The sequence below is a fragment of the Rattus rattus genome, chromosome 1 (genome assembly GCF_011064425.1).
Source record: "Rattus rattus isolate New Zealand chromosome 1, Rrattus_CSIRO_v1, whole genome shotgun sequence".
Classification (NCBI taxonomy): Eukaryota; Metazoa; Chordata; class Mammalia; order Rodentia; family Muridae; genus Rattus; species Rattus rattus.
In genome coordinates this window covers 65,526,008-65,553,035 of record NC_046154.1, presented here as the reverse complement: position 1 = coordinate 65,553,035, position 27,028 = coordinate 65,526,008, and the positions used below count along the sequence as shown (strand labels likewise).

At 41.0% G+C, this 27,028-nt stretch overlaps 1 protein-coding gene and 1 pseudogene across 1 annotated transcript; both read left to right on the top strand.

Annotated features, from left to right (window-relative positions):
* Positions 1-9,985: 9,985 nt before the first annotated feature.
* On the top strand, positions 9,986-10,715 carry LOC116888032 (annotated as a pseudogene).
* Positions 10,716-26,357: 15,642 nt separating this feature from the next.
* LOC116888021 (interferon alpha-1-like) lies at positions 26,358-27,028 on the top strand. The gene has a single exon (XM_032889434.1). It carries the CDS (start codon positions 26,358-26,360, stop codon positions 26,925-26,927), a length of 570 nt encoding a protein of 189 aa, XP_032745325.1. The 3' UTR covers positions 26,928-27,028.

The following is a 27,028-nucleotide window of genomic DNA, read 5'->3' as shown; positions in this document are numbered from 1 at the left end:
TTTTCTTGTATTGTCTTTTTTCCCCCCCTCAAACTCTTAGTTTTACAAATGGAGGCTGTTCAGTAGTTTTTGAAACCAAATTTGTCCCTTCTGTATTTTGACCTTTGGATAACTTTTCTATGGTTTATTTTATTTTTTATTGGATATTTTATTTATTTACATTTAAAATGTAAACCCCTATCCTCCCCATTCTATGAGGGTGCTCCCCACCCACCCACTCCCACCTACTGACCCTAGCCTTCCCCTACACTGGGGCATCCAACCTTTACAGGACCTAGGGTCTCCCCTCCCATTGATGCCACATGGAACTGATTATTGTTTTTTCATGCTGGTTTTCACATGCTAAGCTGATATTGCAAGCCTGTTTTCTATACATACTTTTCCTCCTTTTTGCTAAATGTTCTAAGTACATTTTACATTCTTGTTCTATAATTAACAAGTACTCCTAGTCCAGGTAAGTACACTGTTCCAGCTGCATGATCCTAAGTCTTAAAATTCTCCTTTTACTCTCCAGTGTTCTGAAAAGGTTTTCTTTGTTCTTAGTACATTTGACATGCTTGTTCTGTAATTAAGTACTCCTTAACCAGGTATGCAGATTGCTCCATCTGTATCACCTAAGTCTTATACATACACTTCTTTTACTTTCCAGTGTTGTATAGTGGATGGCTCTTTTGGTAATCATACAAGTAGCTGGTTGATACTGTATTACTATGACTAATTAAAACCAGAACTTCAGTTAAGATGGAAATTTTAAGTGACTGAAATAACAATTATTACAAAGCATTTTTAACATTTAGTTTTTCCCAGTAAGTTTTCAGCAATATTTACAAGCTTTTCTGGTATAAAAGTAAGGTTTGCCCTACAAAATGAACAGGAAAATAAAGCATAATATAAAGATTATCTTTGATTTTACATGTCAGTCATAACCCCTGTGAATATTGAGTTCATCATATATACATATAAAGACATTGGCAAATACTTTTTAAAGCTGCCAATTCAAGTTTCAAAGACATGCTACGATCACTGACCTGTAGATAATAAATAATATGCATGGAGTTTATCTCTTAATTACCAAATGCATCTCACTATGAACATCAGATTCTTGTGGAAGTGTTGGAGCTTGTTTGTAATCCCAGACTTGGGAAATGGAAGCAGGGGGATTACGCATTTAAAACCAGTCTAGAATGTATAGTGAAGATACTGTTAGAAAACAAAAAGGTAAATTACATTTTCATTCTGATAAGTCCAGACTTGAATTTTTCTTTTTAGTGTAGTTTATACATTGGTCATATTAAAGTTTTTCTGACTTATAATTGAAAGTAATTGTTCTTACAAAGAACATTTCTACACATGACAAAGTATCCTTTGCTCAACTAAAGACAGACTTTGGGGGTGTTTTTACATGTGTGAGATTCGTGTTTCCTCTCACCTTGGAGCTTGTTGAGTTTGCATCTTAGGACTGGAGAGATGACTCAGTACTTAAGATACGTGTTTGCTCTTGCGGAGGACCTAGGTTCAATTCCCAGCACCCATATGGTGGTTCCTAACTTCATGAGTAACTCTAGCTTGATCTTTTGCCTTCTGATTTCTGTGGGCACCAGACAGTGCACATACACATACATACATACATACATACATACATACATACATACATAAAAGCAAAACACTCAGATCTTAAAGAATTGTGTGCCTTGGGTTGTGGGGAGGTGTTTTAAAACTGCTTTACACAGAAAAGTATTCATTAGGTAAGCAGTAGTTGTGACCAATGGCATTTTATAATTTGTGTGTGTGGAGGGGGTACGTTCATGTGTATGTGTGTACACATGTATATGTAAGTTCTGGTGTCTGTGCATGTGTGTATATGGCTTCATATGTTTGTAGGTTTATATGTATATATGTGTGTGGAGGCTAGAGGCTGAAACGGTGTCCTCCACAATTGCTTTTCCACCTTATTTTATTTTGAGACTATCTCTTACTGCATCTTCAACTTACCACTTCAGCTAGACTGGCTGGCCCGAAAGCACTGGGTATCCTGTCTCCATCTCTGCAGTGCTGGGTTATGTGCTTATGTGGCAGGTAGTTACTGACTGAGCCATCTCCCCAGCCCTACCCAGCGCAGTTTAGTTGAGATTTCTAATTTAGTTTAATCAGTAATTCAAACAGATTGTTTGAAAATGTATCCATGTAGTATATAACTTCATGAAAATGCCATTACTTTTCTATATATTGATATTTGATGGACCCCAAAATTTCATCACTGTAAGTAAACCTGAATCAACTTTTAGTAGTTATACAAAACTATCCCATGTATTACCAGGTGACACATTCAGTATAAATCTAAATAGCGTAAGTTTTCCTAGATTCCTGAAAAGTATTTGCAATAGTGCCAACTGCATTTATAACAGAAATGTGCTCAGAGAGTGTCTTGGGGCTTCTGTTGCTGTAATGAACTCTGACCAAAAGTGACTTGGTCATCATCTTACAGTTCCACTTCACAGTCTATCACTGAGGGGAACTAGGGCAGGAATCTAGAGACCGGCTTAAGCAGTAGAGGAGTGCTGCTTACTCACTTGTTCTTCGTGGCTTTCTTAGCCTGCCTTCACATAATACCCAGAACTTGGATCAAGCCAGAGGTAGCACTACCCACAGAGAGCTGGACTTACCACATCTGTCACCCACAGGCCAATTGGTCGAGGTGTTTTCTCATTGAGGTCCCTTCTTTCCCAGATGACTCCAGCTCATGTCAAATTGACAAAAAGCACAGTGAGCGTTCAAAGGAAATCTCCACAGTTGTGGTTGTCCCACTCTGGATCTAAGTTAGTTGTCAGTAACAACTTAACTATTAGTTATGGAGAAACATTTCATATTTCATTGATTTTTTTTTGTTTGTTTGTTTTGTTTTTTTTTTTGTTTTTTTTTTTTTGAGACAAGGTCTTACTGTCTTTGGCAGGCTGGAAATCACTATGGAGATGAGGCTGCCGAAACATGGGTGGATTCTTCGGTAGTGCATTCCTGATAAGATACCCACATGTCCAAAGGAATGTGTGCAAATGGTTTTGGCTGGGCTTTGAAACCAGAGTGACAAGAAACCTCCTCACATTAAGTTGTCCCCTGTGTTTATCACTTTGGTAGAAATGTGATTAACAGACTTTAATATTAACATGTCACTCTAATTTTTCAGATGCCAGGTAGTGAAGAATTTTTAAAATCTCAATTTTTGGGCAGAAAGCACTCTCATAGCTGAATATATTAACAGTTGGTATGAACAATTTAGTTTGACAGAATAGTGAAATCATCTTCAAGGTTTCATACTTTGTAAAAAACTGCGATTTTTCAACAAATGAAAGCATGAACCCCTAAATGGTCACTTCAGCATCCTACTATTAATTACTTTTAGTGTGACTCCATAGGATGCTCCATATTTTCTAAAACTGGACGTTGTTGGAACTCTTCTCACCCTGATTTTGACACTTAGTATCTGTGTCTTTGATTATATCCTTGTGTTTAAATGATTGAATAGTGGTGAAAGCTGACTTAGTTTGATCAGAACTCAATACTCATTGGGAATCTGTTCCTGTTTGTCTATAGCTAATGGCTTTCATTATGTAAGGAACAGAGCACATTATCTTAAGCTTTCAGACCTACCTGCTATAGTCGGAGAGAAAGGGTAGTGGAGTGTGGCAGTTCATGGTTCACACTAGATTCTAAGGCATCTTCACAATTAAATATTTACTCTCTCTTTTTTTTTTTTTTTTTTTTTTTTTTAGATAGGGTTTTTACCACCTCTGCTGGTCTTGAACTCACAGAGATCTGTAGATCTGTCTGCCTCCTGAGTGTTGGGATCAAAGGTGTGCAGCATCTTGTTGGCCTAACAAGCACTGTCTTAAAAAAGACAGTTTTAGAACACCTCTGTTTAACGGTCAGTCTTAACATTTAGTTGTACCCTTAGCAATTTGAACCTCATAGGTACCTTCAGTTATCTCCTGTGATACAGAATCTATTTTCTAGCGGTTCCCACCCCTCTTTCTACACAATCTGTGGAGCCTAGCTTGAAGGCAGTATTTGGAGATAAACAAGAAAAATTAACTTTACTTGTTACAGCAGTGTGGTGTTTGAGACATGTCTACAGCTCCAGGAACCATGTTTGTCGACTCTAACACCCTAATTTCTTACAAAGCCTTCAATAATATAATTTCTACCTCCCACTCTAACTTCTATTCTCCCTTCTGCTTCCATGTCTATGTATTTTAAACTTTTACTTTCCTCTGTTTCTGTGAGACCCCACTGGCAATCACACATCACATCCCCAATCCCCATTGCCAGGTTAAGTTTTTTTGTTTGTTTGTTTTTTGTTTTTTTAATTGGAAAATATTAGCATTTAATTTACCTCCGAAGTGGCTTTAAGCCACCAGAACACAGGGACCTCCAATACCCTCAATCTTCTCTTCAGCTCTTCTGCTGAAGCCTTCGGCCTTCACGATGACAGGTTGCTTAGGGAGCTTAAATTCTAATACTTAGATACTGGATCCCAGATGCTTCTGTACTTCTAAAGTACAAAAGTAAACACGCCTTATCTCTCTATATTTCACTTAGAGGTACTACTCTGGCTTTGAGTTGTCGACTCTTTTAAAGAGAGAGTCTTGTAAACAAGAAACCATGTTCATGGTTTCTGATACACTACAGAAAACAGTGCCATAGGAGGGAAACCAAATCATAAATCATACAGTTGTCTTCACGCTACCTAAAAAGGCACTGACTGCATTTAAATGACAGACAGCACGCTTGGCAAGGAGCACTTATGAGTAAGAGACATCTGGATGGTGACTGCCCTCAGGGAGCAGGAGGGCATGACTGATTAACTAAACACTAGAGTGCTCAGTGCAGTTTGGTACTTAACTGGTAATAAAGAGAGGAAGTGGGTTTTCTATATATAAGAGCATTTTGTTGTCAGCAGCTATAATTTGACCTCACTTGGGATGACCTTTATTACTTTCTATTGGCAAATCACTTTTGACTAAAATTGTTAGTACCATATTGAGGAAGCGCTGTGAGATTCACCATTGTCAGGTTCCTGATTCTCCTTCCCTTTTCAGCTGATTGTTGGCTTTCTGCATGTTATAGAAAAGACTTGTGTGTGTGTGTGTGTGTGTGTGTGTGTGTGTGTGTGTGTGTGTGTGTGTATTGCAGAGTTTAAATGTATGTGTATGTGAGGGTGTATGGGTTCATTTACTCCTCCCCCCCCCTCTCTCTCTCTGTGTGTGTGTGTGTGTGTGTGTGAATGAAGGGGTAAAGGTTGGCATCATCTGTCTTCCTTTGTTCTTGCCATCTTATTTTTTAAGGCAGGATGTTCACTAAACCTCTCAGATAGGCTAACTAGCCTATAAGACCCCAGGATCTTTCTGTTGCCCTCCTGGTCAGCACAGGACATACAAATATGTCTCACAGTGCCTGGCCCGTACATGGTGTTCGGGGTCTGAGCTCAGGCTCTCATGCTTGTGCAGCAAGCACTTTGTGTACTTGAGCCAATTCCATAGCTCTTGTTCAGAGCTTTTATCATGAATTTGATCGAACTTTTTTTTTCCTGTATCTTCTGGGGTGATCATGATTTTTATCTCCCACCCTGTGTATAAACTACACTTATTTGTTACAATACTGAACTCTCTTTGTATTTCTGGAATGAAACCAGACAGTTTTTATACTAGTCGGGATCCATTTGAAAATGGAAAGGCAAAAGAGGAACTTGCTCCGTTTCCATGAATCGTTTTATAAATACTTCCCACCCCTGCAAAAGCATGCCTTCTGCCCTCCCCCCACCACCACCACCAAGCTGTCTTCTTCAGTATGTCCTGACATCAGCCATTAGTTAGGCCCAATTCGCCATCAGGAATCTGTAGAATTGACAAGGAGCAAAATTTTTCAGGTTATTGACCAGACAACAAACACCAAATGGTTGTCAAGTTGGGTAATGCAGTCTATCGCTATCTTGTTTCTCCTGCTCTATTGTGCCGGGCTTTTCCCTCTTGTCTTCTGACAGTTTTCTCTTCCCTACTGTTAGGTGGGAGGTTTGGGGACAAAGGAAAGGTGGCCTTGACCAAGAAGTCTCCTGCCCTTCTCTTCTGACCAGGAGTCAGCCCAGACTTCCAGAAGCCCACACAAAACACTGGATACAGCCAGCTCCTAGATCAGGATTTCAAAGAGAACACTAGATCTATATAAGGCTAGTAAACTCACCAAATAAGGCTATAACCCTAGGCCTTCACAACCCTCCTACTCCCCTTTAAGAAGCCCCTCCCCCCCCGCCCCCAGCCTTGTGACTTCAGTATCTACCTCCTGTGAGGTCAATGACACCCCGTTCCCGAGCTGACTTAATAAACCTGCCTTTGTGCTATAAATTCAGCTCACTTGAATTTATTATGTTGGTGGAGAAGTCATTCATACACCATGCGTCCTTTCAGGTGCCCCTGGGAGGTGTGAGTGTTCAGCCTTAGCTTATCAATTTAGTTCTGGTTTTATGCCTGTCTCTAGCCCTATCATGACCCCACAGTCTTAGGCTTGTAAATAGGTATTGGAAGTCTTCAGATAAGTGAGTAAGTCAACAGGAATATTCAAGCTTTAGAATTTTTTTTCTAATATGCACCCAAAGTACACAAGTATTTTACAAACATGTAAGCCTGTAAAATGAAAACAAAAACTTAGGATGTAATATGAAGGCAATTTAGTACTATATTCCACAAGCAGTAGTACTTTTCTGAGGAGGAGGAGCAGAAGGAGGAGGAGGAGGAAGGAAGGAAGAAGAAAGAAAGAAAGAAAGAAAGAAAGAAAGAAAGAAAGAAAGAAAGAAAGGAAGGAAGAAAGAAAGAAAAGGAGTTTAAGGGAGTTTCTGTTAAAATTTACACACAGAACACTATTGGAGTTCATGGATCAGCTTAGAATCAACTCTAGTTTTTATGGTGTCCCCATAAAAGCGTCCTGGGAGAGAGGGAGGGTCTAAATGCTCAAAGCAGACTGTGTTTCTATAGGACAAAGGCTCCTGTACTTTTCACTGTTTTTGTTTCTGAATGAGATCATAGAATTTTACACTGCTTTACACACGCATATCTCCAGGGACTTAATTAGGCTGGGGATATGTTGGGACCTGAAAGATTGAGAAAATGAGGGCATTCTTTTGGAATAAAATAAGGATTGATTTAAAATTTTGTTACATTTTATGTGTGTACAGATATTTTGCCTATATCAGTATATGTACAATATGTGTGTCCCTGGTGCCCATAGAAGCCAGAAAAGGACATCAGATCCCCTGGCATTGGAGTTACAGATGGTTGTGAGCCACTATGTGGGTACTGGGAATCAAACTCAGGTACTCTGGAAGAACAGCCAGTGCTATTCTTAACCATCTCTCCAGCCTCAAGGATTGTTTTTTAAGTGCTGACAATTATGTCAAACATGATTAACATATCATACAACAATGCCATTTCTTTATTAGTACTATCTTTACTGTCTGAAAATATTATGTTGGTGAGCTATTCTTTGAACTTACTCTTTCCTGTGAGTGAAGAGAGAAATAATACTTATTTCTAAGTTTACCAGTTTATTAGGGGAGAACTTGATGCAATTAATACTTGTCAGCAGAGAGTATGTTTGGTTTTTTTGCTGTGTAGAGTCTGTGAAGGCTGGGTTTATCGAGATTGAAGGAGCTGGGGAGTGATTGCCTTGCAGCCCTCTGTCCCTTCAGCCATGTTGCTTCTGTTCACCTTACTGTTTCTACTCTCCATTTTGCTAGAGACTAACTACCTACACTTTATTTACTGTTTACCAGTGGGATGTCACTTTCATTTTTTCATTACATTTAGACATTTGTTTCCTTCTTGTCCTCAATCATTGGGGTGCAAAAATGTTTTGCTTTCTATAAAAGGGGCAATGAGAAAGAAGAATGTTTACCACCTACATGTGCATAGGGCTACTGTCCAGCGAGCTATTCTGTTATCTCTGGATCCCACTATTGACATTTAGCATTAATATGATTTTTCTATTATTTATAAAAAATAATGAGGAGTTGATTGCAAAAATTTTTGAGGAATGTGAATTCTAATGCAACTTTAAAAATTCAGTAAAATCTCTCGATTGATTCCCTACTGGGAATAATATTGCTTCCATGTGCTAGAAGATTGGTTGTGTGGGACTGAAAATTATCTGGGCTATTATAATAATTAATAGACCCCTTAATGCTCAACTCTAGCACAATATTACTATTTTTTAAACTTGTTTTACATCTTCTTGTATATCCTATGGAAATCATTGACATTGAATTCATGGAACATAAATAAAATATATACAAGATTAATACTAAAATGACAGACAGTAGAAGTCTGAGATTTTCCTATTTTGGACTTTATCTTTGGCCCCATATACATTTGCCTACCATTGGCTCTTTTGTATATATTCCTTATGCTTAACGTGAATACTGAGTGTACTCTGATTCTATGAACTAAACATAGTTTACACTTTATTTTTCTAAGATAATTCAACACATGAATAATTGTGTCAAGTTCTCAAAAGAAAAAAATTATATTAAAGTCTAGGAGCAAGTGAAGTTAAAAACTACTGACAGGGTTGGGGAGTTAGCTACATGGGGAGAACCATTTGTTGAGCAAGTGTGAGGACCTCAGTTCAGATCTTCAGCAACCCCACAAGAGCCAGGAACACTGGTGCATGTTGATAACCTGGAGCTTACAGGGAGGACAGTGACAGGTGGCATGGTGGTCTGAGTGAGAAGTCCTTCATAGGTTCTGCCATTTGGATACTTGGTCTCCAATTGGTAGCTTGTACTATTTAGGAAGTGTGTCCTTGTTGAAGAATATATGTCATTGGAGCCAAGATTTGAGAGTTCAAAACATTTGGAATTTGCTTTTCTCTGTTATGGGCTTGCGGTTCAAGATATAAGCCCTCAGTTTCCTGCTCCTGCTGCCGTGTCTTTGCTCTACCATCATGGACACTAGCCCTCTGGAGCCATAAGCTCAAATAAACTTTTCTTCTATAAGTTTTCTTGGTTAGGGTGTTTTATTACATCCCTAGAAGTGTTGGAACCAATACTTCTAGTATCAACTTATGCATTAGCTACTTTTCAATTCCTGCGATGAAACACCATGACCAAGGCAACTAATGGAAGAAAAGGTTTATTTGGCTAATGGTTCCAGAGAGATAAGAGTTTCTTATAGTGAGGAAGCATGGCTGCAAGGAAATTTGGTGATTAGAACAGCAAGCTCAGAGTGCACATTTTGAAATGCAAGCATGAAACAGGGATAGCAAACTGGAAATGGTCTGAATTTTTAAACTCAAAGTTTGCCTTCAGTGGCATAATGCCTCCAACAAGACCACATACCTCCTAAGCCTCCCCAAACAGCACCAGCAACTGGGGACCAATTATTCAAATTGCAGAGCCTATGGAGGGATTCTCATTCAAACAGCTACAGGAGAATTATGGGGGCTTGCCAGTTGAGATGGAGGAGGTCTGGCTCAGTGAGACTCTAAGAGATAACGCAAGATTCATAGAGAAAAAAAAATACACTGTCAGGTTCTGGCCTCCACATATGCATATATGGGTGAGAGCACCCTCCAACATACCCATAACAACAGAGAGAGGGAGGGAGGGAGGGAGGGTTTTAACTTTAAAACCTAACATATTTTAGTAATTTTCTGCAATTTTGAAAGATGCTTAAGGATAATACTACAGATTATGAGTGCATTTAGGAAAGATAAAAGGAGGCAGGAGGAGGGAAACAGAGCACTGAGCAACACTGTTCTGAACCAAGTAGGAAATACATGGAAGAAAACAAAAACAGAGGTAGAAAATAGCTTGAGTGACAGTAAGAAAATTACACCTCAAACATTCCTTATTTAAGCCATAGCAACAAAACAAGGGTTGTAGAGAACTTAGAGGTTCAGGACCACGTGGCTCAGAGGACCAATAGCATCTGCAAGATCCACAATGGCTAGGGCCTGTACTTCCTTGATGGCTCTCCTGGTGGTGAGCTACTGGTCAACCTGCTGTCTAGGATGTGACCTGCCTCAAGCTCACAACCTCAGGAACAAGAGAGCCTTCACACTCCTGGCACAAATAAGGAGACTCTCCCCTGTCTCCTGCCTGAAGGACAGAAAGGACTTTGGATTCCCTTTGGAGAAGGTGGATGCCCAGCAGATCCAGAAGGCTCAAGCCATCTCTGTCCTGTATGAGTTGACCCAGCAGGTCCTGAACATCTACACATCAAAGGAGTCATCCACTGCTTGAGATGCATCCCTGCTAGACTCATTCTGCAATGACCTCCAGCAGCAGCTGAGTGGTCTGCAAGCCTGTCTCATGCAGCAGGTAGGGGTGCAGGAACCTCCTCTGGTCCAGGAAGACTCCCTACTGACTGTGCGGGAATACTTCCACAGGATCACTGTCTACCTGAGAGAGAAGAAACACAGCCCCTGTGCCTGGGAGGTGGTCAGAGCACAAGTCTGGAGAGCCCTGTCTTCCTCAGCCAACTTGCCGGCAAAATTGAGTCTTATTCTAACACAGAAATGATTCTCACTGCCAGACATTTCAAAGATTCATTTGCATCTTAATCTTGAGATAAATCCAATTGTTAGGTATTTTTAAGAGTATAAGGCTACATTGTGTTCAACTCTAGGGAAACTAATTATTCTTTATGAACACAAAGATATATCCATAGGAAGTAGCCCCAAAGGAAGAGTCCTAAATGACAGAATTCTGAGTTGCAGAAAGGCTGGAGAGTTGGCCCTTGTGATTTTGAAGAAGTGCCACACCCAGACTATTGTCCTGTAATTGCACAATGAGCTAGTAGGCATCATTGCCACATGCTTCCTACTGGGGCTTCAAAGCAACCACTTCCTGGAATAGGGATATACAATGAGGAGTTCCTTTCCACCGTCTCCTTTAATTCCCTCACCTTTAAAAATATTACAGGATCATGAGAGTCCAAAACACATTGACAGAATCCTCGAATCCTCAGCATTCTTGACTAGCTGACATTGCAAAACTAACCACTGGGATCCAGCAAACAGGAGAAATGTACATAATTCTAGGGCAAAGGGGGCTGGAAACTATTAAAGGAACTGACAATACAAAACCTGCAACACAGCTGTACAGAGAGCATAACTTTATGTTGAAATTCTTTTCTGTTTAGGGATGTGTGTGTGTGTGTGTGTGTGTGTGTGTGTGTGTGTGGTCACTTCAATTTCTCTAAGCCTCAGTTTTCTCTGGATTAAAATGAGGTCAAAGGACATGGTTGTCCTGAACAGCAAACAAAAGTGTGCATTGTAAAAGCACTTAGCTACTCTCTTCCACATACAGTATTTTAAATATGCTAGGTATCTGTTAAGAGCTGGACTGATTGAGTGAGGTTTTTCCCCGAGCCACTGATTTATGGAGAAGGAACACAGCATTGCAGGGCCAATATATATGCTGGGCCCAGGGCCTGGGAGAGCTGTGGCTTAGGATCCTGAGAATCCAATTCTTCCTACTCTGAGGGGCTGTGGTGATCAGCCCCAAGGCTGCTGTGTGCTCAGTCTATAATGCTCTCGAGATACCCCGTGTTCTCCCTGTACAACGTTGTTTTATTAGCTTTTTGCTGACAGTTCTATTTGTATGGTGGTTTCTGCTGATTACCATTTCTCCCCGGGAACTAGTATATACAGTGCTATACTTTTTTAATAAGTTTGCTTGGCATAAGATACAACTTGTGCAAATTTTTCAAACTCTTATCTCCTATCCTCTTTATCTTCTGACTCCTGGTGTTCTCTCTCTCTCTCTCTCTCTCTCTCTCTCTCTCCCTCCCTCCCTCCCTCCCTCCTTCTCTCCCTCCCTCTCTCTCTCAGGACTCTATCACTAAAAACAAACAAACAAACAAACAAACAAACAAACAAACAAAAAACCAACTGCTGTTCCAGGTCAAGTATTTCCCAATATTTTATTGTATATGAAATATTATATGGGGTTGGGGATTTGGCTCAGTGGTAGAGTGCTTGCCTAGCAAGCGCAAGGCCCAGGGTTCGGTCCCCAGCTCCGAAAAAAAAGAAAAGAAAAAAAAATGTTGAAAAATACTTTTCAATGTATTACTTTTCTCTCTAAAATTCTTAGGCCATATATCCACTACTCAGTAGCTGACTTCAGAGGGAGGAGTTTAAAAAGACAGCATTAGGTTATGAAGTCTGGGGAGACAGAGACGCACCACAGGTGAGGAACACTCATCACGTGAAGGGATTCTCTTCCCTACATTCAGTTAGGAGGTAGAGGCTCCGTGGGAAAACTTCTGGAGGGAAGTACAGAAGGTCTGTGATGGCAGCTGTTACCTTTGCCATATGACTCTGTCATCTCTTTCTTCCCCTTTCTGCCTGTTCACACGTAGCTGCTTTCTCTTCTGTCTGGTTTCAGCTCAACAGTTTCCCTAAAGAGCAGAAGCCACAAATAGAAAGCAGAAGTAAAGTAAAATGTCTGTGTGCTGTGATCCGTCTGCTAGAGAGCACCCATAATAGCTGTTCTATATAATTTAATGTCATACCTGAAGGATGTATGCAGAATATAGTGCTTCTGGGTTAAGGAAAACCCAGGGAAGCGTGTGCCTGGAAAGTAAGTCTACCAAGGGCAGCAACCGGACTGAGTGAGGGCAGATTCTGGTCACGCTGAAAGCTCATCACTGACTGGGGATTTTCTTCATGCTGCCGAGGACCATTTTTGTGGTAATCTTAACAGCTACATATTGTAACGGAATATGTGATGTAAAAAGTGCATCACAATATGGAAATATTTTACCTATCTTAGTAGACATCTTCAGAGCATTTTATTTTTAAGAGTTCTGAAGGAACTCAAGGAAGAGTTCTGAAGAAGCAGTTACTCCTCACATGGGAATAGCTTTTTATGTTCAGCTAGGACAAGTCTGTAGGTAGGAATACTGGAAGACAGTTGGCATCCTGCACCAAAGTGAAATATGCAGTATTCCCTTGCTGATACAGGCACCAGGCACAATTCCCACCATTTTGTTTTCCTTCTTTCTTTCCTTCCTTCTTCCTTTCTTTCTTTCTTTCTTCTTTCTTTCTTCCTTCCTTTCTTTCTTTTAAACTTTTCATTGAGAAATCACTGTAAGCACTTTTTTTTCTCCCCCAAGAAGTACCTGATTGCTCTGTTCATTCATACTCTTTAATTCTAACCTACTCCAAAAGCCTTTTTCTTTTTCTTTGTGGTATCTGACATTAGTTTCCCCCAAAGAGAACGAAAACACAAATAAAAAACAAAAGATGAGTGGGAGTTTTCATTTTGTAGAAATTCCCAAACAAAGAATTATTTTCCCACTTTCTTTGGATGAATAATTTTAAAAAGATTTATTTGTATTTTATGTGTTGCAAGCACGTATATCTACCACCTGTGTGCAGTGCCTGAGGATGCCAAAAGAGGACATCATATCCCCTAGGACTGAGATTACAGACAGATGTGAGCCTCCATGTGGTACTGGGAATCGAATGTTGGTCCTGTGGAAGAGCAGCCAATGCTTGTAACTGTTAAGCCATTTCCCCAGCCTTAGTGTAGGATGCTTTTTAAAATTAGACAATGATATCTATTACGATGGTATAGCTGTAGCTAGTAGGAAATCAGAACCTGGACCATTTTATGCTTTTGCTGAGAAAGTAACAGCAGAGAAGTGACCCAATAACTACCTGGATAGAGGAAGGCGGTCAAGTCTGGAGACTTGCTTGTTTTCTGTCTCTGCAGAAATCTACTGGTCTTAGAGCTAATGAACAATTTTTTTTCTGCAATGAACTTATTACTCTAGCAGAAGGAACCCATTTGCTTGGCTTTAATATCATGTAGAAACACTCCCTGATTCTGTAAAACATGTTTTTCCTTGGCAATGGATAGCATTGTGGGAACAACGCATTTAGAATGTGTTCTTTGTCACTATTGCATTTAGAGGACAATAGCTCCTCCCATGTTAATCCTGCTGGGCTCTGCTGGTCTCAGGAGGGGAGGAAGGATGTGCCTATAGGGATATGGTATTGTCCTGTCTGATGTGCATTACACGGCTCTAATTAGAGGTTGCTTTACAAGTTCCTACTTTCTAGAAGTCTCTTCTCTTGAGCATCCTACCCCGTTGCAGAAGGAATGACAGTGCATCAGTGCCAATCTCGCTGGGCCCTTAGAGAGAACACAGACACAGGTAAAGCAACACGAGAGATTATTAGGATAGCCCATGACACCTGTGGACTGTGGGACACCCACAGGCACCAAGGAGACGGGCAGCACATTGTAACTAAGGAGAAAGTGTGACTGCTGATGAGGGTGGGGGCTTTCACTTCACTGGGACCAGCCTGGCCTCTGCCTGTGGTCAGAGAACAACTTGTGCTTTGCTCTAGCCCCGTTATTGGATCAGGGTTAGGGTTTACATGTGGAAGGACATTGTCTCTGGCCTTCTATGCTCTCCACCCTGGTAAATGGGCTAGTCAGGGTGACATAGATATATTTCTAATTGAATTTCATCTTAGATGATGCCTTAAATTATGAAAATAGTCTATATTTATGTAGTACTGTGTGATAATTCATACATGTGCACATGTAGTCAAGTTTTATACACTTTAAACATGGATCTCCTCAAAGACCATTTTCTTTTTGCAGAGAAAATACTGAAAACCCTTTCTTACAATTTAAAATTGGCCATGGCATCATGGACATCTCTTTGTAAACAACAGGTAGCAACACCCATGATCCTCTCCTTCCTGAGAGGATCTTAGCCCCCATAATCCATTTTTTGGGGGCATTGTTGTTGGTGTAAGCCTGGCTGATGTTGTTATTGCGTAACCTCTTTCCACTCTCACTACTTCTATATTTCTCGTTTGTATCATCAACTTTTTAAAATATAAATAATTATACCTGAAAGTTTTATTATTGTCTCTGTACTGACACACTGCCCTGGACTTCTCTATAGCTATATTTTGTTTCATAAAGCAGCTTTTTATGTATTTTGAAAACTGAGAAGATGGTCTGGATATGGGTGGGATGAGTCGGAAGAGTATTTATTGACCTGCTCCATCACCAACATCTGATTGATAGAAGAACCAGGCGTGAATCCTTTTGCTGAAGCTTTGCTGTGCAGTGTCTAGTCCACATAACAAGGAACACAGGATGGTGGCCACAATGACTTGGTGAACACAGAGTTTTTGGGGAAAGATCAATGTGCAGTGTCAGGTGAGTTAAATACCATTTTGAGCCTTAGAACCAAAAGTGTGACTGTGGCCATGCCTTGAATTTTGAACCTTCCTGATTCCTGAGTTGCAGTGGTCAAGACCTACTAATGTCCAATAATATACAGAACACATTTAAATAAAGAGCCTTAACCACATAGGTCGACCTCCATCGAATAACTGGTTAAGGATGTAGGAGCCCATCTTTCCCTTGTTCAGGTACTTCTACATCCTTACTCCATCAGAAAACAAAACACAGGAAGTCTGTTTGCTTAGAACACAAATGTGTTCTGCTCGAGAACATGGAAGGAAAGCAGAGTGGCATAAAACATTTCTAGAGCATTCTGAGGGATGGAGCAGTGCCATTGGGCTATGTGGAGTTAACCATTTAAAAGTTTTTTAATGTTAAAAAAGGCAAATGACTGAAGAGGCTTCTGAGAGTCCAGTGCTGTTCCAGGGAGAAGGCACCAACAGCCACTACCACCAGCATAGGTGACTCAGGCCACAGAAGCCTATGGAGTATTTGAAAGAGACTGTATAGGTTATTTTAGCATTCTTTGCAAATGTGTATGTGCTCGTTTGCATGTGCATATACATGTGTGTTTGTGTGTGTGTGTGTGCACGAGCGCGAGAGAGAGTGTTTTCCCTAAAAAGCAGCACATTATCACAGTGTAGAGAAGCTTATTCATGGAACTCAGGCATCCCAGGGAAACTGAGAAACTACCCTTCATTCAGTTTCTTTAAAATACAAATGTGGTGCAGATAGTGTATGCATGTACTGAGGGTCAGAGCCTTTGAGTACATATCGAGAGAAGTGGTTCAAAGTTCTGCTCAGAAGAAGAAGACAACAGTAGCTGCAGCAGCAGCAGCAACAACAACAACAACAAAAACACACTGTTGAGAAATCACAGCTGCTCTTGGTAGCAAAGCCTTCATTCTTCATTCATTCCAATACTAGGCACTCAAAAGGAGAATCTCATGCATACTAGCCAAATGCTCTCCCTTGGAGCTAGATCCCCGTCTCATTGGTCATTCTTTAGTGTTTTAGGGTACAGTTTCTCCAAATGTTTGCAAAGTTGCCCAAACAGGTCTTGAACTTGAAATTCTTCTGTCTCACATTTGTGGCTCTGGTACTATTAGGTCAAGCCTATGTTCTCTTTTAGCAGAAGGAAACTTCACTCCAATGAAACCCATTGAAGAGTCCTCATGAGCTCCACTCACTCTGAGTTCCTTTGAAGCAAACAGATTCATCACTGACAGCCCCAGGATACCATCCCAGCTCCCCTTGCATCTATCAACTTCCAGTAACAGCACTGTGGCCCAAACAGGATACCCCTTGTTCCAAGTAAGCTTTGAGAGGTTCATCTGGGGCCATGTGACACAGTCTAGTGTACCATCTGCAATTGTCACAGAGAGGACAGCACTTCAGACATGACAGTTTTGTTAAAGAGTTGTTAAATGTCTGTAAAACGAGAATGACTGCCTCTAAAACTAGAGAAACTCATGATACAGGGACAAAAATGTGGGGGGAAAATCTGCTTTGAAGCCAATTATAAACAAAGAAAAAGACACTCATCTGCCCGTGGTACATGTACACACGCATACACATACAGTAAACACAAAGGGCATTATTTCTTACAAACAGAAAATAGACTATTCAATCTGCAGTTACCTTCCTCTGCCTTCCAGATTTCATGCCACGAGTCTCCCTGGGCTCTTCTCGTGACCCCATTCTCTGTTTCTTTTTAAGGACTATGCAGACAAACCCCATCTCAACTCCTTGTTTTAGCTTTGAAGGTTAATTTTGCCCCTAAGATGTCCTTTAAATGAATATCATTCAAGTCGTTTTACCGAGAAGGCTGAGTGAATACTCCTGCTCTTGGCATCTCCCCTGACAGATAATATATGGGTGAATATTCTCAAAGACCTCACAGCAATGTAAGTCCCATTAGTAGCATTTCTTAGATATTAATGTCATCTTAATTATTATCAAAATTAATGGCAAAAAATTAAAATTCATCTAATTCCCTTTCTATTTTCATTCAGATTTCTGGACAGAGTATTTTCATGGCCTTGAGGGATTATTAACATACAATCCACCCAGCTGGAGTTAGTGTTGCTGTGAGTGGAGACTGGTTGCTAGTCTTTTATGAGTTAGTTGATCTGGTTCCTCCTTTCTGTCCTCAAAGCTATTTGAGTCTCCAGTAAATGAGAGGAAATACAATTCTCTGGCCTCACAGAGGCAGTGGATCTGCACGGCAGTGGCTCTCTGCTTAGTCTCTGCCAGATGCATCCCCGTACACCTATCTTTGTAGACTTCTAGGTCAGCGTCCAGCTTTCACCTTGCTCTTGTCCTGAGTCACCCAGCTTTGCTACACCATGTTTCCCCAGTTGATACTTTCCTCTATCTTAAGTGAAGTTCACTTTCTTTCACTTTATGACAATGGAAGTTTCAACAAGTTTTTTTAGGCCACAAAATCCCTAAGGAGTTTTATTTTTTAAAAAAGTAGAAATAATAAATAAAAAGTGAAGGAGATTGTCTTAGTGAGGGTTTACATTCCTGCATAAACACCATGACCAAGAAGCAAGTTGGGAGAATGGTTTATTCAGCTTACACATTCACATCGTTGTCTTTCACCAAAGGAAGTCAGGACTGGAACTCACACAGGGCAGGAAGCAGGAGCTAATGCAGAGACCATGGAGAGATGTTACCCACTGGCTTGCTTGTTTCCCCCCTGGCTTGCCTAGCTTGCTCTCTTATAGGACCCAAGACTACCAGGCCAGAGATGGCACCATCACAATGGGCTGGGTCCTAATGGCTTGATCACCAGTTGAGAAAATGCCTTAGGACTGGGTCTCATGGCGGTATTTTCTCACCTGAGGCTCTTTTCTCTGTGAAGACTTCAGCTTATGTTAAGTTCACACACGAAGCTGGCCAGGATGTTTAGGATACACAGCACTAGGATCAGAGACAGTGATGGTGATGGTGGGTTTCTTGCAGGGTATGGAATATGGGTAGTGTATCAGACTGCATACATAAACACATGTAGGGCACTAGTCTGTGAGTAGTTAGCTGTCGGTGAAAATAACTCATCAGTCCACCACTGTCAAATTGTCAAATATGTAATTCGCCAGGATTTAAGAAGATTGATGATAAATACAGCATTTACAAGATACAAAATATTTTGTTTTGCTCAAGTTGAAGGGATCCTAAAACACCATCTAGGAGCCAATTCCAATGCAAACACCTAAGGGACTTTATTATGGGATTGCAAGCAAGGTCTCTCACTGTCGCCATTGCAGCTGGTCAGAGTGAGAGCCCCAAATCCAGGGGTAAAGGGTATTTATTGTAGTTATAACAAGCTTGAGGAATTTCCCTATGGGTCAGCAAGTTAGCATTTTAAAAACTGCATTTCTGACTTAATCTACAGAAACCAAACATGGGGACAAAACCACCTGACAGAGTGATTAAGTTATCTATTCTCTGCAGGATGTCTCAAGTTATCTCCATGTACTTTGACCCTGCTATTGTAGCCTGACTGGCTGTTGCTAAGCGGGTGGGGTTGCTGTAGAATGCTTGCTCAAGAGCGCTCTGTGATTTTTTTCCTGGAATTGGAGTTTAGTCCCAGGTCTTGCACAAAACAGAGTTGGTTAGGCTTTGCAATTTCTTTAATAAAAATGGAATTAGGACAAATTAGACTTTTTTTTTTCAGCTGTGAAACAAAAAACCATTTTGGTTTTCGGTCCTGAGGTTTACTGGCACTTGTATATGAGGGACACAAGTCACCATGGAAGCCTTTCACACAAACACGAACTCAAGGATTTTATGTACAGGAAAGAAGAGGGAACAACAATTCTAGAACCCGGGCTTTGAAGTGACAGGAAAGTGTGTGTGCTCTCTCAGTGTGAGGTGTGAAGTGGGGTGCTAAGAAATGTTGTCACTGTGCACAAGGAGTTAATATGATGTGATGAACGACTCTGCGTGAGTCACATGGTGAGAGGGAAGCAGTGTTGCCTTAGGATTAGAATTATCACACTCAGACACAATGGGGGAAGAACCCATACTCAGGATGGTTACAGCAGGGGGAACATTAGACCTCAGTATGAAAAATGTAGGCCAAGAGAGCAGAGGGCATTAATAGTGACCTGGAGAGACCAGTGATTCACAACTGCATGGCCTGCAAGAATGTGTTCCCTGAGGAGAAAAATCTCAGGGGAATTGTTTCAGAAGTAATGAGTCACTTTCAAACAACCTCCCTCTGCTCCTGCTGCTTCCTGGCCATGAAGGTTCAGGAAGACACAGCACAGCTTCAGAGACCCACAGAGATTCAGGGGCATCGCTCTGCATGTAAAAGAAGGGTGGAAAATAGAGGTACAGACTATGCCTAAACATTTGTCCCTACGCCAGACCAATATTTGAATATGCAGAAAGTCTATAGTTGTGGATGTGTTTGTGAGTGACTACATACATATACACACTTCAGAGTACAGACTAAATACTTTGGAATGATGATTTCCATTTGGAGTGGAGTATCTGGTTTACTGAGGACACTCACCTTCCTTGCAAAAGTATTATTTTAGGCTTGTGCTCTCAGGTCACATTGAGAACACTCAAACAAAACAACACAGGTAAACTGTAGGGAAGTGTTCAGACATGACAATGGTGTTTACTGCATAGAAGCCAGGCATGCACAGGCTGTCTTTACAGAACCTGGAGTCCAAGACTTAGCCAGCCCCAGCTCAGACAGTGACACCCTCATTTCACCATGGCCCTCTTCCTCCCTCTACTGGCCGTCCTGGTGATGTGCAGCTATGCTCTGTTGGACCTCTGGTCTCTGATGTACCTCAGACTCTCCCATGCTTAGCAAGAAGACATTTGTGCTCCTGGGCCAAGTGAGAAGTGTCTCCTCTTCCTCTTGCAGGAGTGACAAAGGGGCTTTTAATTCCAAAGGAACATGGTGGACGGTATCCTGTTCCTCAGAATCCAGGTTATGTCTTTCCTCCAGCTGAGGCTCCAGTAGATTCGACCCTCCAACTCTTGCTCACAGACAGCTCCCCTGACGCTGGAATGCAGCCCTCCTGACAAACTCCATGCTGAGCTCCTTCAGCAACTGGAGGACCTGCAGTATGTTAGGTGGAGGCGATGGGTGGGGGAGGTCTGTCCTACAAGTGCCCTTGACATACTTCAGGGTGATCCATCTCTACCTGAGAGAGAAGAAATACAGTGAATGTGCCTGGGAAATTGTCTGTGCGGAAGTCCAGAGCCTTCTCTGCAAGAAGAAGGTTGCAAAAAGATGAAGAAGCAAAGGTAGACTGGAGTCTTCTAGAAAGCATTGTTCTGGGTGCTCTGACACCTCAGACTTGGACCTTTGTTATTTCAGTGACTCCCATTTATACTTTGGTCATATTTGATTTAATTGAATTTAGGAAATACTTTAATAATGTATATATATATATACATATATATATATATATGAAATAGATTCCTATCCAGGGAGATTAGTCTCTCAGAGATGACTGACCTGATATTTCTTTATTCATCTATCTATCATCTATCTATTTTCATGTACTTATGGGATTTGTACAGTTTACATAACAACAAATTTATCTTCATATTTTATTACGTTTTGCAACAACTGATTTTTCATTTTCTTTACTCCGTCATTTTGCTTATTTTCTTTAATTAATAATTTCTTGTATTTCAGCTTACTGAAAGCAAATCAACACCCATGTTTTGTAAACCAAAATAAAAGAGCAGTAAGATGTATGCTGTTGCAGGCACAAGTTGAGATTGTGGCAGTTTGTGATATTTACTTCAAGAATTAGGAGTGAGCAAGTGATCAGATTCTGCTGTTTGAATCTGCCAGAGTTACAGGGAAAGGTGGAGTCCATCTAATCACAATGATCCCCAAGGCTATAAAGGGCAGTAAAGGACATTGGCAGACTCAGAGCAGAGGCTTATGTGTCAGTAGGGTCTGGTGGGAAGCTGAAAAGGTAAAACCAGCTTCCTTTGCAAGCTGCCTTGGAGAAAATAAAGCACACCTCTTCAGATGGAAACCACACAACGAGTTCCTGAAAAATGTTTTGAAGGACTATTCTGAGGTGACAGCACGAAATATAGGAGAACACACAAGTATCCCAAAAATGACGTCAGGAAACTAATACATGATGTGAGCACAAATGATGGTGAAGAAATCTCAATGATGAGGAAACAAAAACAGATGCACTGCAATCAAAGAACTCCCTGCAGATACACATCTGCAGGCCCTGATGACAGACTAGGTAAAACAACAGAATAAAGGCTTCTGAAATTGCAAGCAGTTGTGATGGGATTGCCTGAACAAAATCTGAATTCTGCATATTCAAGAAGAAGTCAAGACATGCAAAAATGGAAATTCAATGGAATAATAGGCACAATTTCCCTCTTGTTTGCAACAATTCAAACATCCAGGTAAGGCTCCAACAAGGACCAAGTACAACTATGTGTTTTTGTCACATTGCCCACAGACCACAGACTATCTGGGGTGTTTGAATGTGTGCCTCCCAGTTGGAACAGGGAAAAGGTACAGTTAGTCACCTGGTAGCACACGGTGATTTTCCATTACAAAGAGCACATAAGACAGAGATCCCTTCCAACTGACCTCAATCTAGTCTCAAATTATTCTGACACACAGTGACTGTGGGAAAGATGCCTGCAGTCATATTGGTGATGTTGGAGACACTGTAACACTCTCCACCTTTTAAATCCACCCAGGTTTCCTCCTACAGTAGCATTCTGATTCATTCCAAATTTTGGGAACCACACAAAAACAAAAATCATTGCCCCAAAGAAGTGCACACAGCTACAGGGAGCACATGGGCTGGTGTTATTTTTCTGTATGTGGTGTGGAGGGGTGACCCACTGAATAGAAGGAGAGGGTTTCAAGGGTTTACATCCTGCTAAAAAGAAATGGAAGTTCAAATTGCCTACATTTCCCCTTCTTATTGTTTTTATGTGTGAAAGTATTGTGTCCTTCAAACTCTCTTTACTCTAAAACTTCTTGATATCACATTACACCTTTAATACCCAGCTTCTCCTCACTGATTTGACCCAGCAATGAACAAATTCCAACAGGCTGTGCCAGGCAGCAGAGGAGGCAGCTGGCCAAGGATCCTTTCTGTCATTGTCCATCCTCCCAATATGCCGGATTCTTCTCATGTCTCTTGGACTCCTTCTGTTGTCCTTCCAAGCTTTAAACTCTCTATGAACCTTAGCTTGAGTGTGTTTGGTCACGCCTCTTGCCTGGTTACCACCCACAGTCTTATTGTGGTCAATAAGAACCCAAAACCTCGTGGATATTCAAATAAATAGATAAAGGAAGGGCTATGAAGGGTCAACTGTAAGTGCATATAGGAAGCATGCAAAGTGGTTTACAAACTTGTGGGTGCCTATGGAGGTATTCTGTAATGAAAATAGTAAACTATACTGTGTAAGTCAGATGTGGCCAATTCCGTGATCATGTAGTGTGTTTGGAGTGGGGAATGGGGGTTGTTGTGCTTGAGAAGAAAGGGAAGCATAGAGAAAGTCTCTGACAGAACATGAGTGGAAACAAAAGTTTAATCTAGAGCCAGCTGTGCTTCTATCACAGATAAATCCCCTAGTATAAGGTAGGGCTGAAGATTGAGTGCGGGATTTTCTGGGAGCCAACTCTGACTTTCAGGCTGTATTACTCCCTCACATCTCTAAGGTCTCTAAGTGGGAACTGTCAGCTGTTAGAGCATGTAAAACATGAGGGCGCTTACAAGGTGGAAGGAGGACTGTTGCCCTGTCGCTGAGAATAATGTCTCCTTAGGATTTTTATACGTTCCCTTAGTTCCTTTGCTATGCAGAAGCATTGACATTTTATACTATTTTTTGCGCCAGTTTCCCATTTCTCACATCTTGCTGTTTCCTGGGCTGTCTAGGTCCTTTTCATAAAGCCCTTGCCTCTCGCTAGAGTGAAGAGTTTTCTCTATGTCTGTCTTACCAAGTACAAATTTTCTTCACTGACATCTAGGTATTTATTTTGACTTGATTGTTGTACAGATTGGCAGACAGAGATCTAGGTTCATTCTTCCAATCACTCTTACAGAAGAGATGCCACAACTCCAATGTGTGCTGTTCCTAATTCAGTGAAATTCAGATGGATGTAGCTGTCTATATTTATTTCTGGGCCAACAGTCTCATTGCACTGATCCTCATAGGGTCAGTCCTGCTAGTCTGATGACTACAACACTATACTACATTCAGTCAGGTGCTGTAATACCCCCATCACTGCACTTTCTGCTTCTATGTATGTTCGAGAATTGCTGTTTTTTTTCTAAGTGTAATGTCGTTACACTTTTATTGAAACTTCATTAAATCTTAGGTAACTATTTTCATATTATCGTTTTAAAGAAAAAATTTCACAAAATGGGATTCCCCAAGTGTTATACTGAATGTTACTGACATGAATGGTATTGCTTCCCTATCGGAACAGCAAACGTCACTTCCTCTTTGCTTTTATAACAACTGACACCACCTATTTTTTCTCACGACAAAAGCTAATGGGTGTTTTTCTCTCTAGGGAAGTAGAAAAGAATAAACAAACAAACAAATAAATAGTTAACTGTCATGAACATTTGAATGCATGCTATCTACTTGTTTCATTTTACTCTCTGACATCATCATGAAATAAATATAATGAAAGACCTCAAGGAAGAATTCCACCATTTACTTTTAACACTTCAAAAATATAGTACAATTAAATGAAAAAAATATGTGCAACTGGAGGATGTAAAGTTCTTCCTTTCTGGAAAAGTAGTCTGGATGTCTGTACCATGCGATTCAGAGGTGAACGGAGGGGGATGGGGATTCAAGACCCCTTCCTCCCTTACTTCAACCAAAATGGATAAACAATTTTAGTTTGTGTTTCCTGTTGAACAACAACCAAATGCTCGACCATTAGTGTGACAGTATGTCCTTACAAATATTTCAAACATAACAAGTATTTGATGATTAAGGGTGGATTATAAAATGAGCATTTGGCAGAACAATTAGTACTTATTGCTAGGAATAAAATTAAGAAAAACTAGAAAATGTCTTCAAAAATATGGACTGTGTATTTCTACTGAAATAAAAAGCTCTCCACATGAACACAGTAAACATAAGAACTTCTAGAGTTTATGATTTTGAAAACCAAGTATATAGCACATCCAGTATGAATGATGGCATCATCAGGATGTGGTAAGTGTGCTCTCAGGCAGTGAGTTTCAGGAAGGAGGGCTAAAGATACGGTGATACGCTGAAGCAAAAAGTGAGTAGACTCAGAACCCACCAACCGAGTCACATGGTACTTGGGAAAATGGCATAATATTAGTATCAGACTACACACACACACACACACACACACACACACAGAGTGTGTGTGTGTGAGAGAGAGACAGAGACAGAGACACAGAGAGAGACAGAAACAGAGAGGCAGAGAGGCAGAGACACAGAGAGAGACAGAGACAGAGAGGCAGAGAGGCAGAGACACAGAGACACAGAGACAAAGACATACACACACATGGAGAGAGAGAAAGACAGAGAGAGAGAGAGAGAGAGAGAGAGAGAGAGAGAGGGAGGGAGAGAGACAGAGGCAGAGAGTCAGAGAGGGGGTAGGAAGGAAGGAGGGAGATAGACAAAAGAGAATAAAATAGCATTCAGGGGATGATCATTATACGCTGAAGAACACTGTAGACATCAGTGCACAAAGGGTGGACAGAAAGGGGGATGTTTATTTTCATAATGACTTTGAGGGTACAGGGAGGTACAACCTCCTGGCCGGCTGGAACTGCCTCCTAAGAGAGAGAACTATTAGCAAAGCTCTGTCAACTGTAATGAGTCCCCAAAGGGAATAACAATAACAAAACATAATTTACATATTTGTTCTGAAGAGTCTTTGTGCTGGGAAAGCTTTAACCAGTGTCTACACAGTAAAGGAAACTCATAGAGCCATGAGAACATCATTTCCAATTTCAAAGAAGTGAAGAAAACATTTGCTCAAAAAGGGCCAATGAAGCCAATTTGGATACTTGGTATATATTTTTATACATGTATGCACTTTGATGTTCTACCATACTGACTGTTTTCATTGGATATGAGACTTTCTGTTTATATTTGGTATATCTGAGGTTTAATGGGAAAATTAAATTTTGATTTCAAAATCATATCTGAGCTTTGTTCTTTGAGGCCACAGAGAACACACAAATGAACTCTTCCCTTCCAAAAGGGAGAAAAATGACAGAAAAAAGCTTTGAAAACATTCTTCTGCCTGCTCTGTGATTTCAAAGACTTCCACTTGTCTTTGGTCGCATGGAAGACTCTGACTCCTACTTAGATGGGATGGCATTGATTTCTAGGGCCCTGTCTGTTTCCATTCCCAAGTTTCAGGATTAATTATATGTACTGCTGTACCTAAATTTACATGGGTGCTGGGAAATAAACCAGGTACTTGTGTGGGCTGTAAGAATACTGAGGACTGAGCCATTCAACAGCTTCTAAGAACTCTTGCTCTCTTGCTATTGCCTTCCCTTCCCTGCTCTCTCTCTTCACGTGATCATGGCCAGCCTCTATTCCTCTACTTCATTACTTCCACTTCTCTCTCTCTGCCTTTCTCTGCCTCTACTACCCCCTTAATTCCCATTCCCATGCTCCAAATAAACTCTATTCTATACTAAAAAGAAATCCTGCTTTTTAAAGAATATATTTTGGGTGAAATTCTTTTCGTTCTTCATACAGACATCATTATATATATATATATATATATATATATATATATATATATGGAGAAGATGGAGAAGTTAATGGAAATTCATACTGTGGAGAAGTTGTTGAGGAGAGCAAAGAAAGTTGATGCAATAATGAAAAATGAAATGATTGACAAAAAAAATGCCCAGACACAAAAAGAAAATGGGTTAAAGAAAGTGAAAAAAGAATTGGAAAGAGAGGGGAAGCATTCAGAAAATAGAAACTAGTGTTTTTCTCCTATTTAAGACACATTCACACAGGATGGTCTTCAGAGAACCTAGAGAGGAAGAACAGGACCAAACAGCTCAGAAGACCACAAGCATTGGCCACATTCACCATGCCTAGTCTCTGTGCTTTCCTAGTGGTCCTGGTCATGATGAGCCACTGGTCGACCTGCTGTCTAGGATGTGACCTGCCTCATACTCATAACCTCAGGAACAAGAGAGCCTTCACACTCCTGGCACAAATGAGGAGACTCTCCCCTGTTTCCTGCCTGAAGGACAGAAAGGACTTTGGATTCCCTTTGGAGAAGGTGGATGGCCAGCAGATCCAGAAGGCTCAAGCTATCTCTCTCCTGCATGAGTTGACCCAGCAGATCCTGAACCTCTTCACGTCAAAGGAGTCATCTGCTGCTTGGGATGCAACCCTCCTAGACTCATTCTGCAATGACCTCCAGCAGCAGCTGAGTGGTCTGCAAGCCTGTCAGATGCAGCAAGTGGGGGTGCAGGAATCTCCCCTGGCCCAGGAAGACTCCCTCCTGACTGTGAGGGAATACTTCCACAGGATCACTGTGTACCTGAGAGAGAAGAAACACAGCCCCTGTGCCTGGGAGGTGGTCAGAGCAGAAGTCTGGAGAGCCCTGTCTTCCTCAGTCCACTTGCTGTCAAGACTGAGAGAAGAGAAGTGAGTCCTGAGACAAAGCGTGGAGAGGACTCTTCTGGACTAGGACACTGTATCACACTTTATAAGTGCTGCCTTAAAGACTCTCATTACTTTCAGTATGAATGC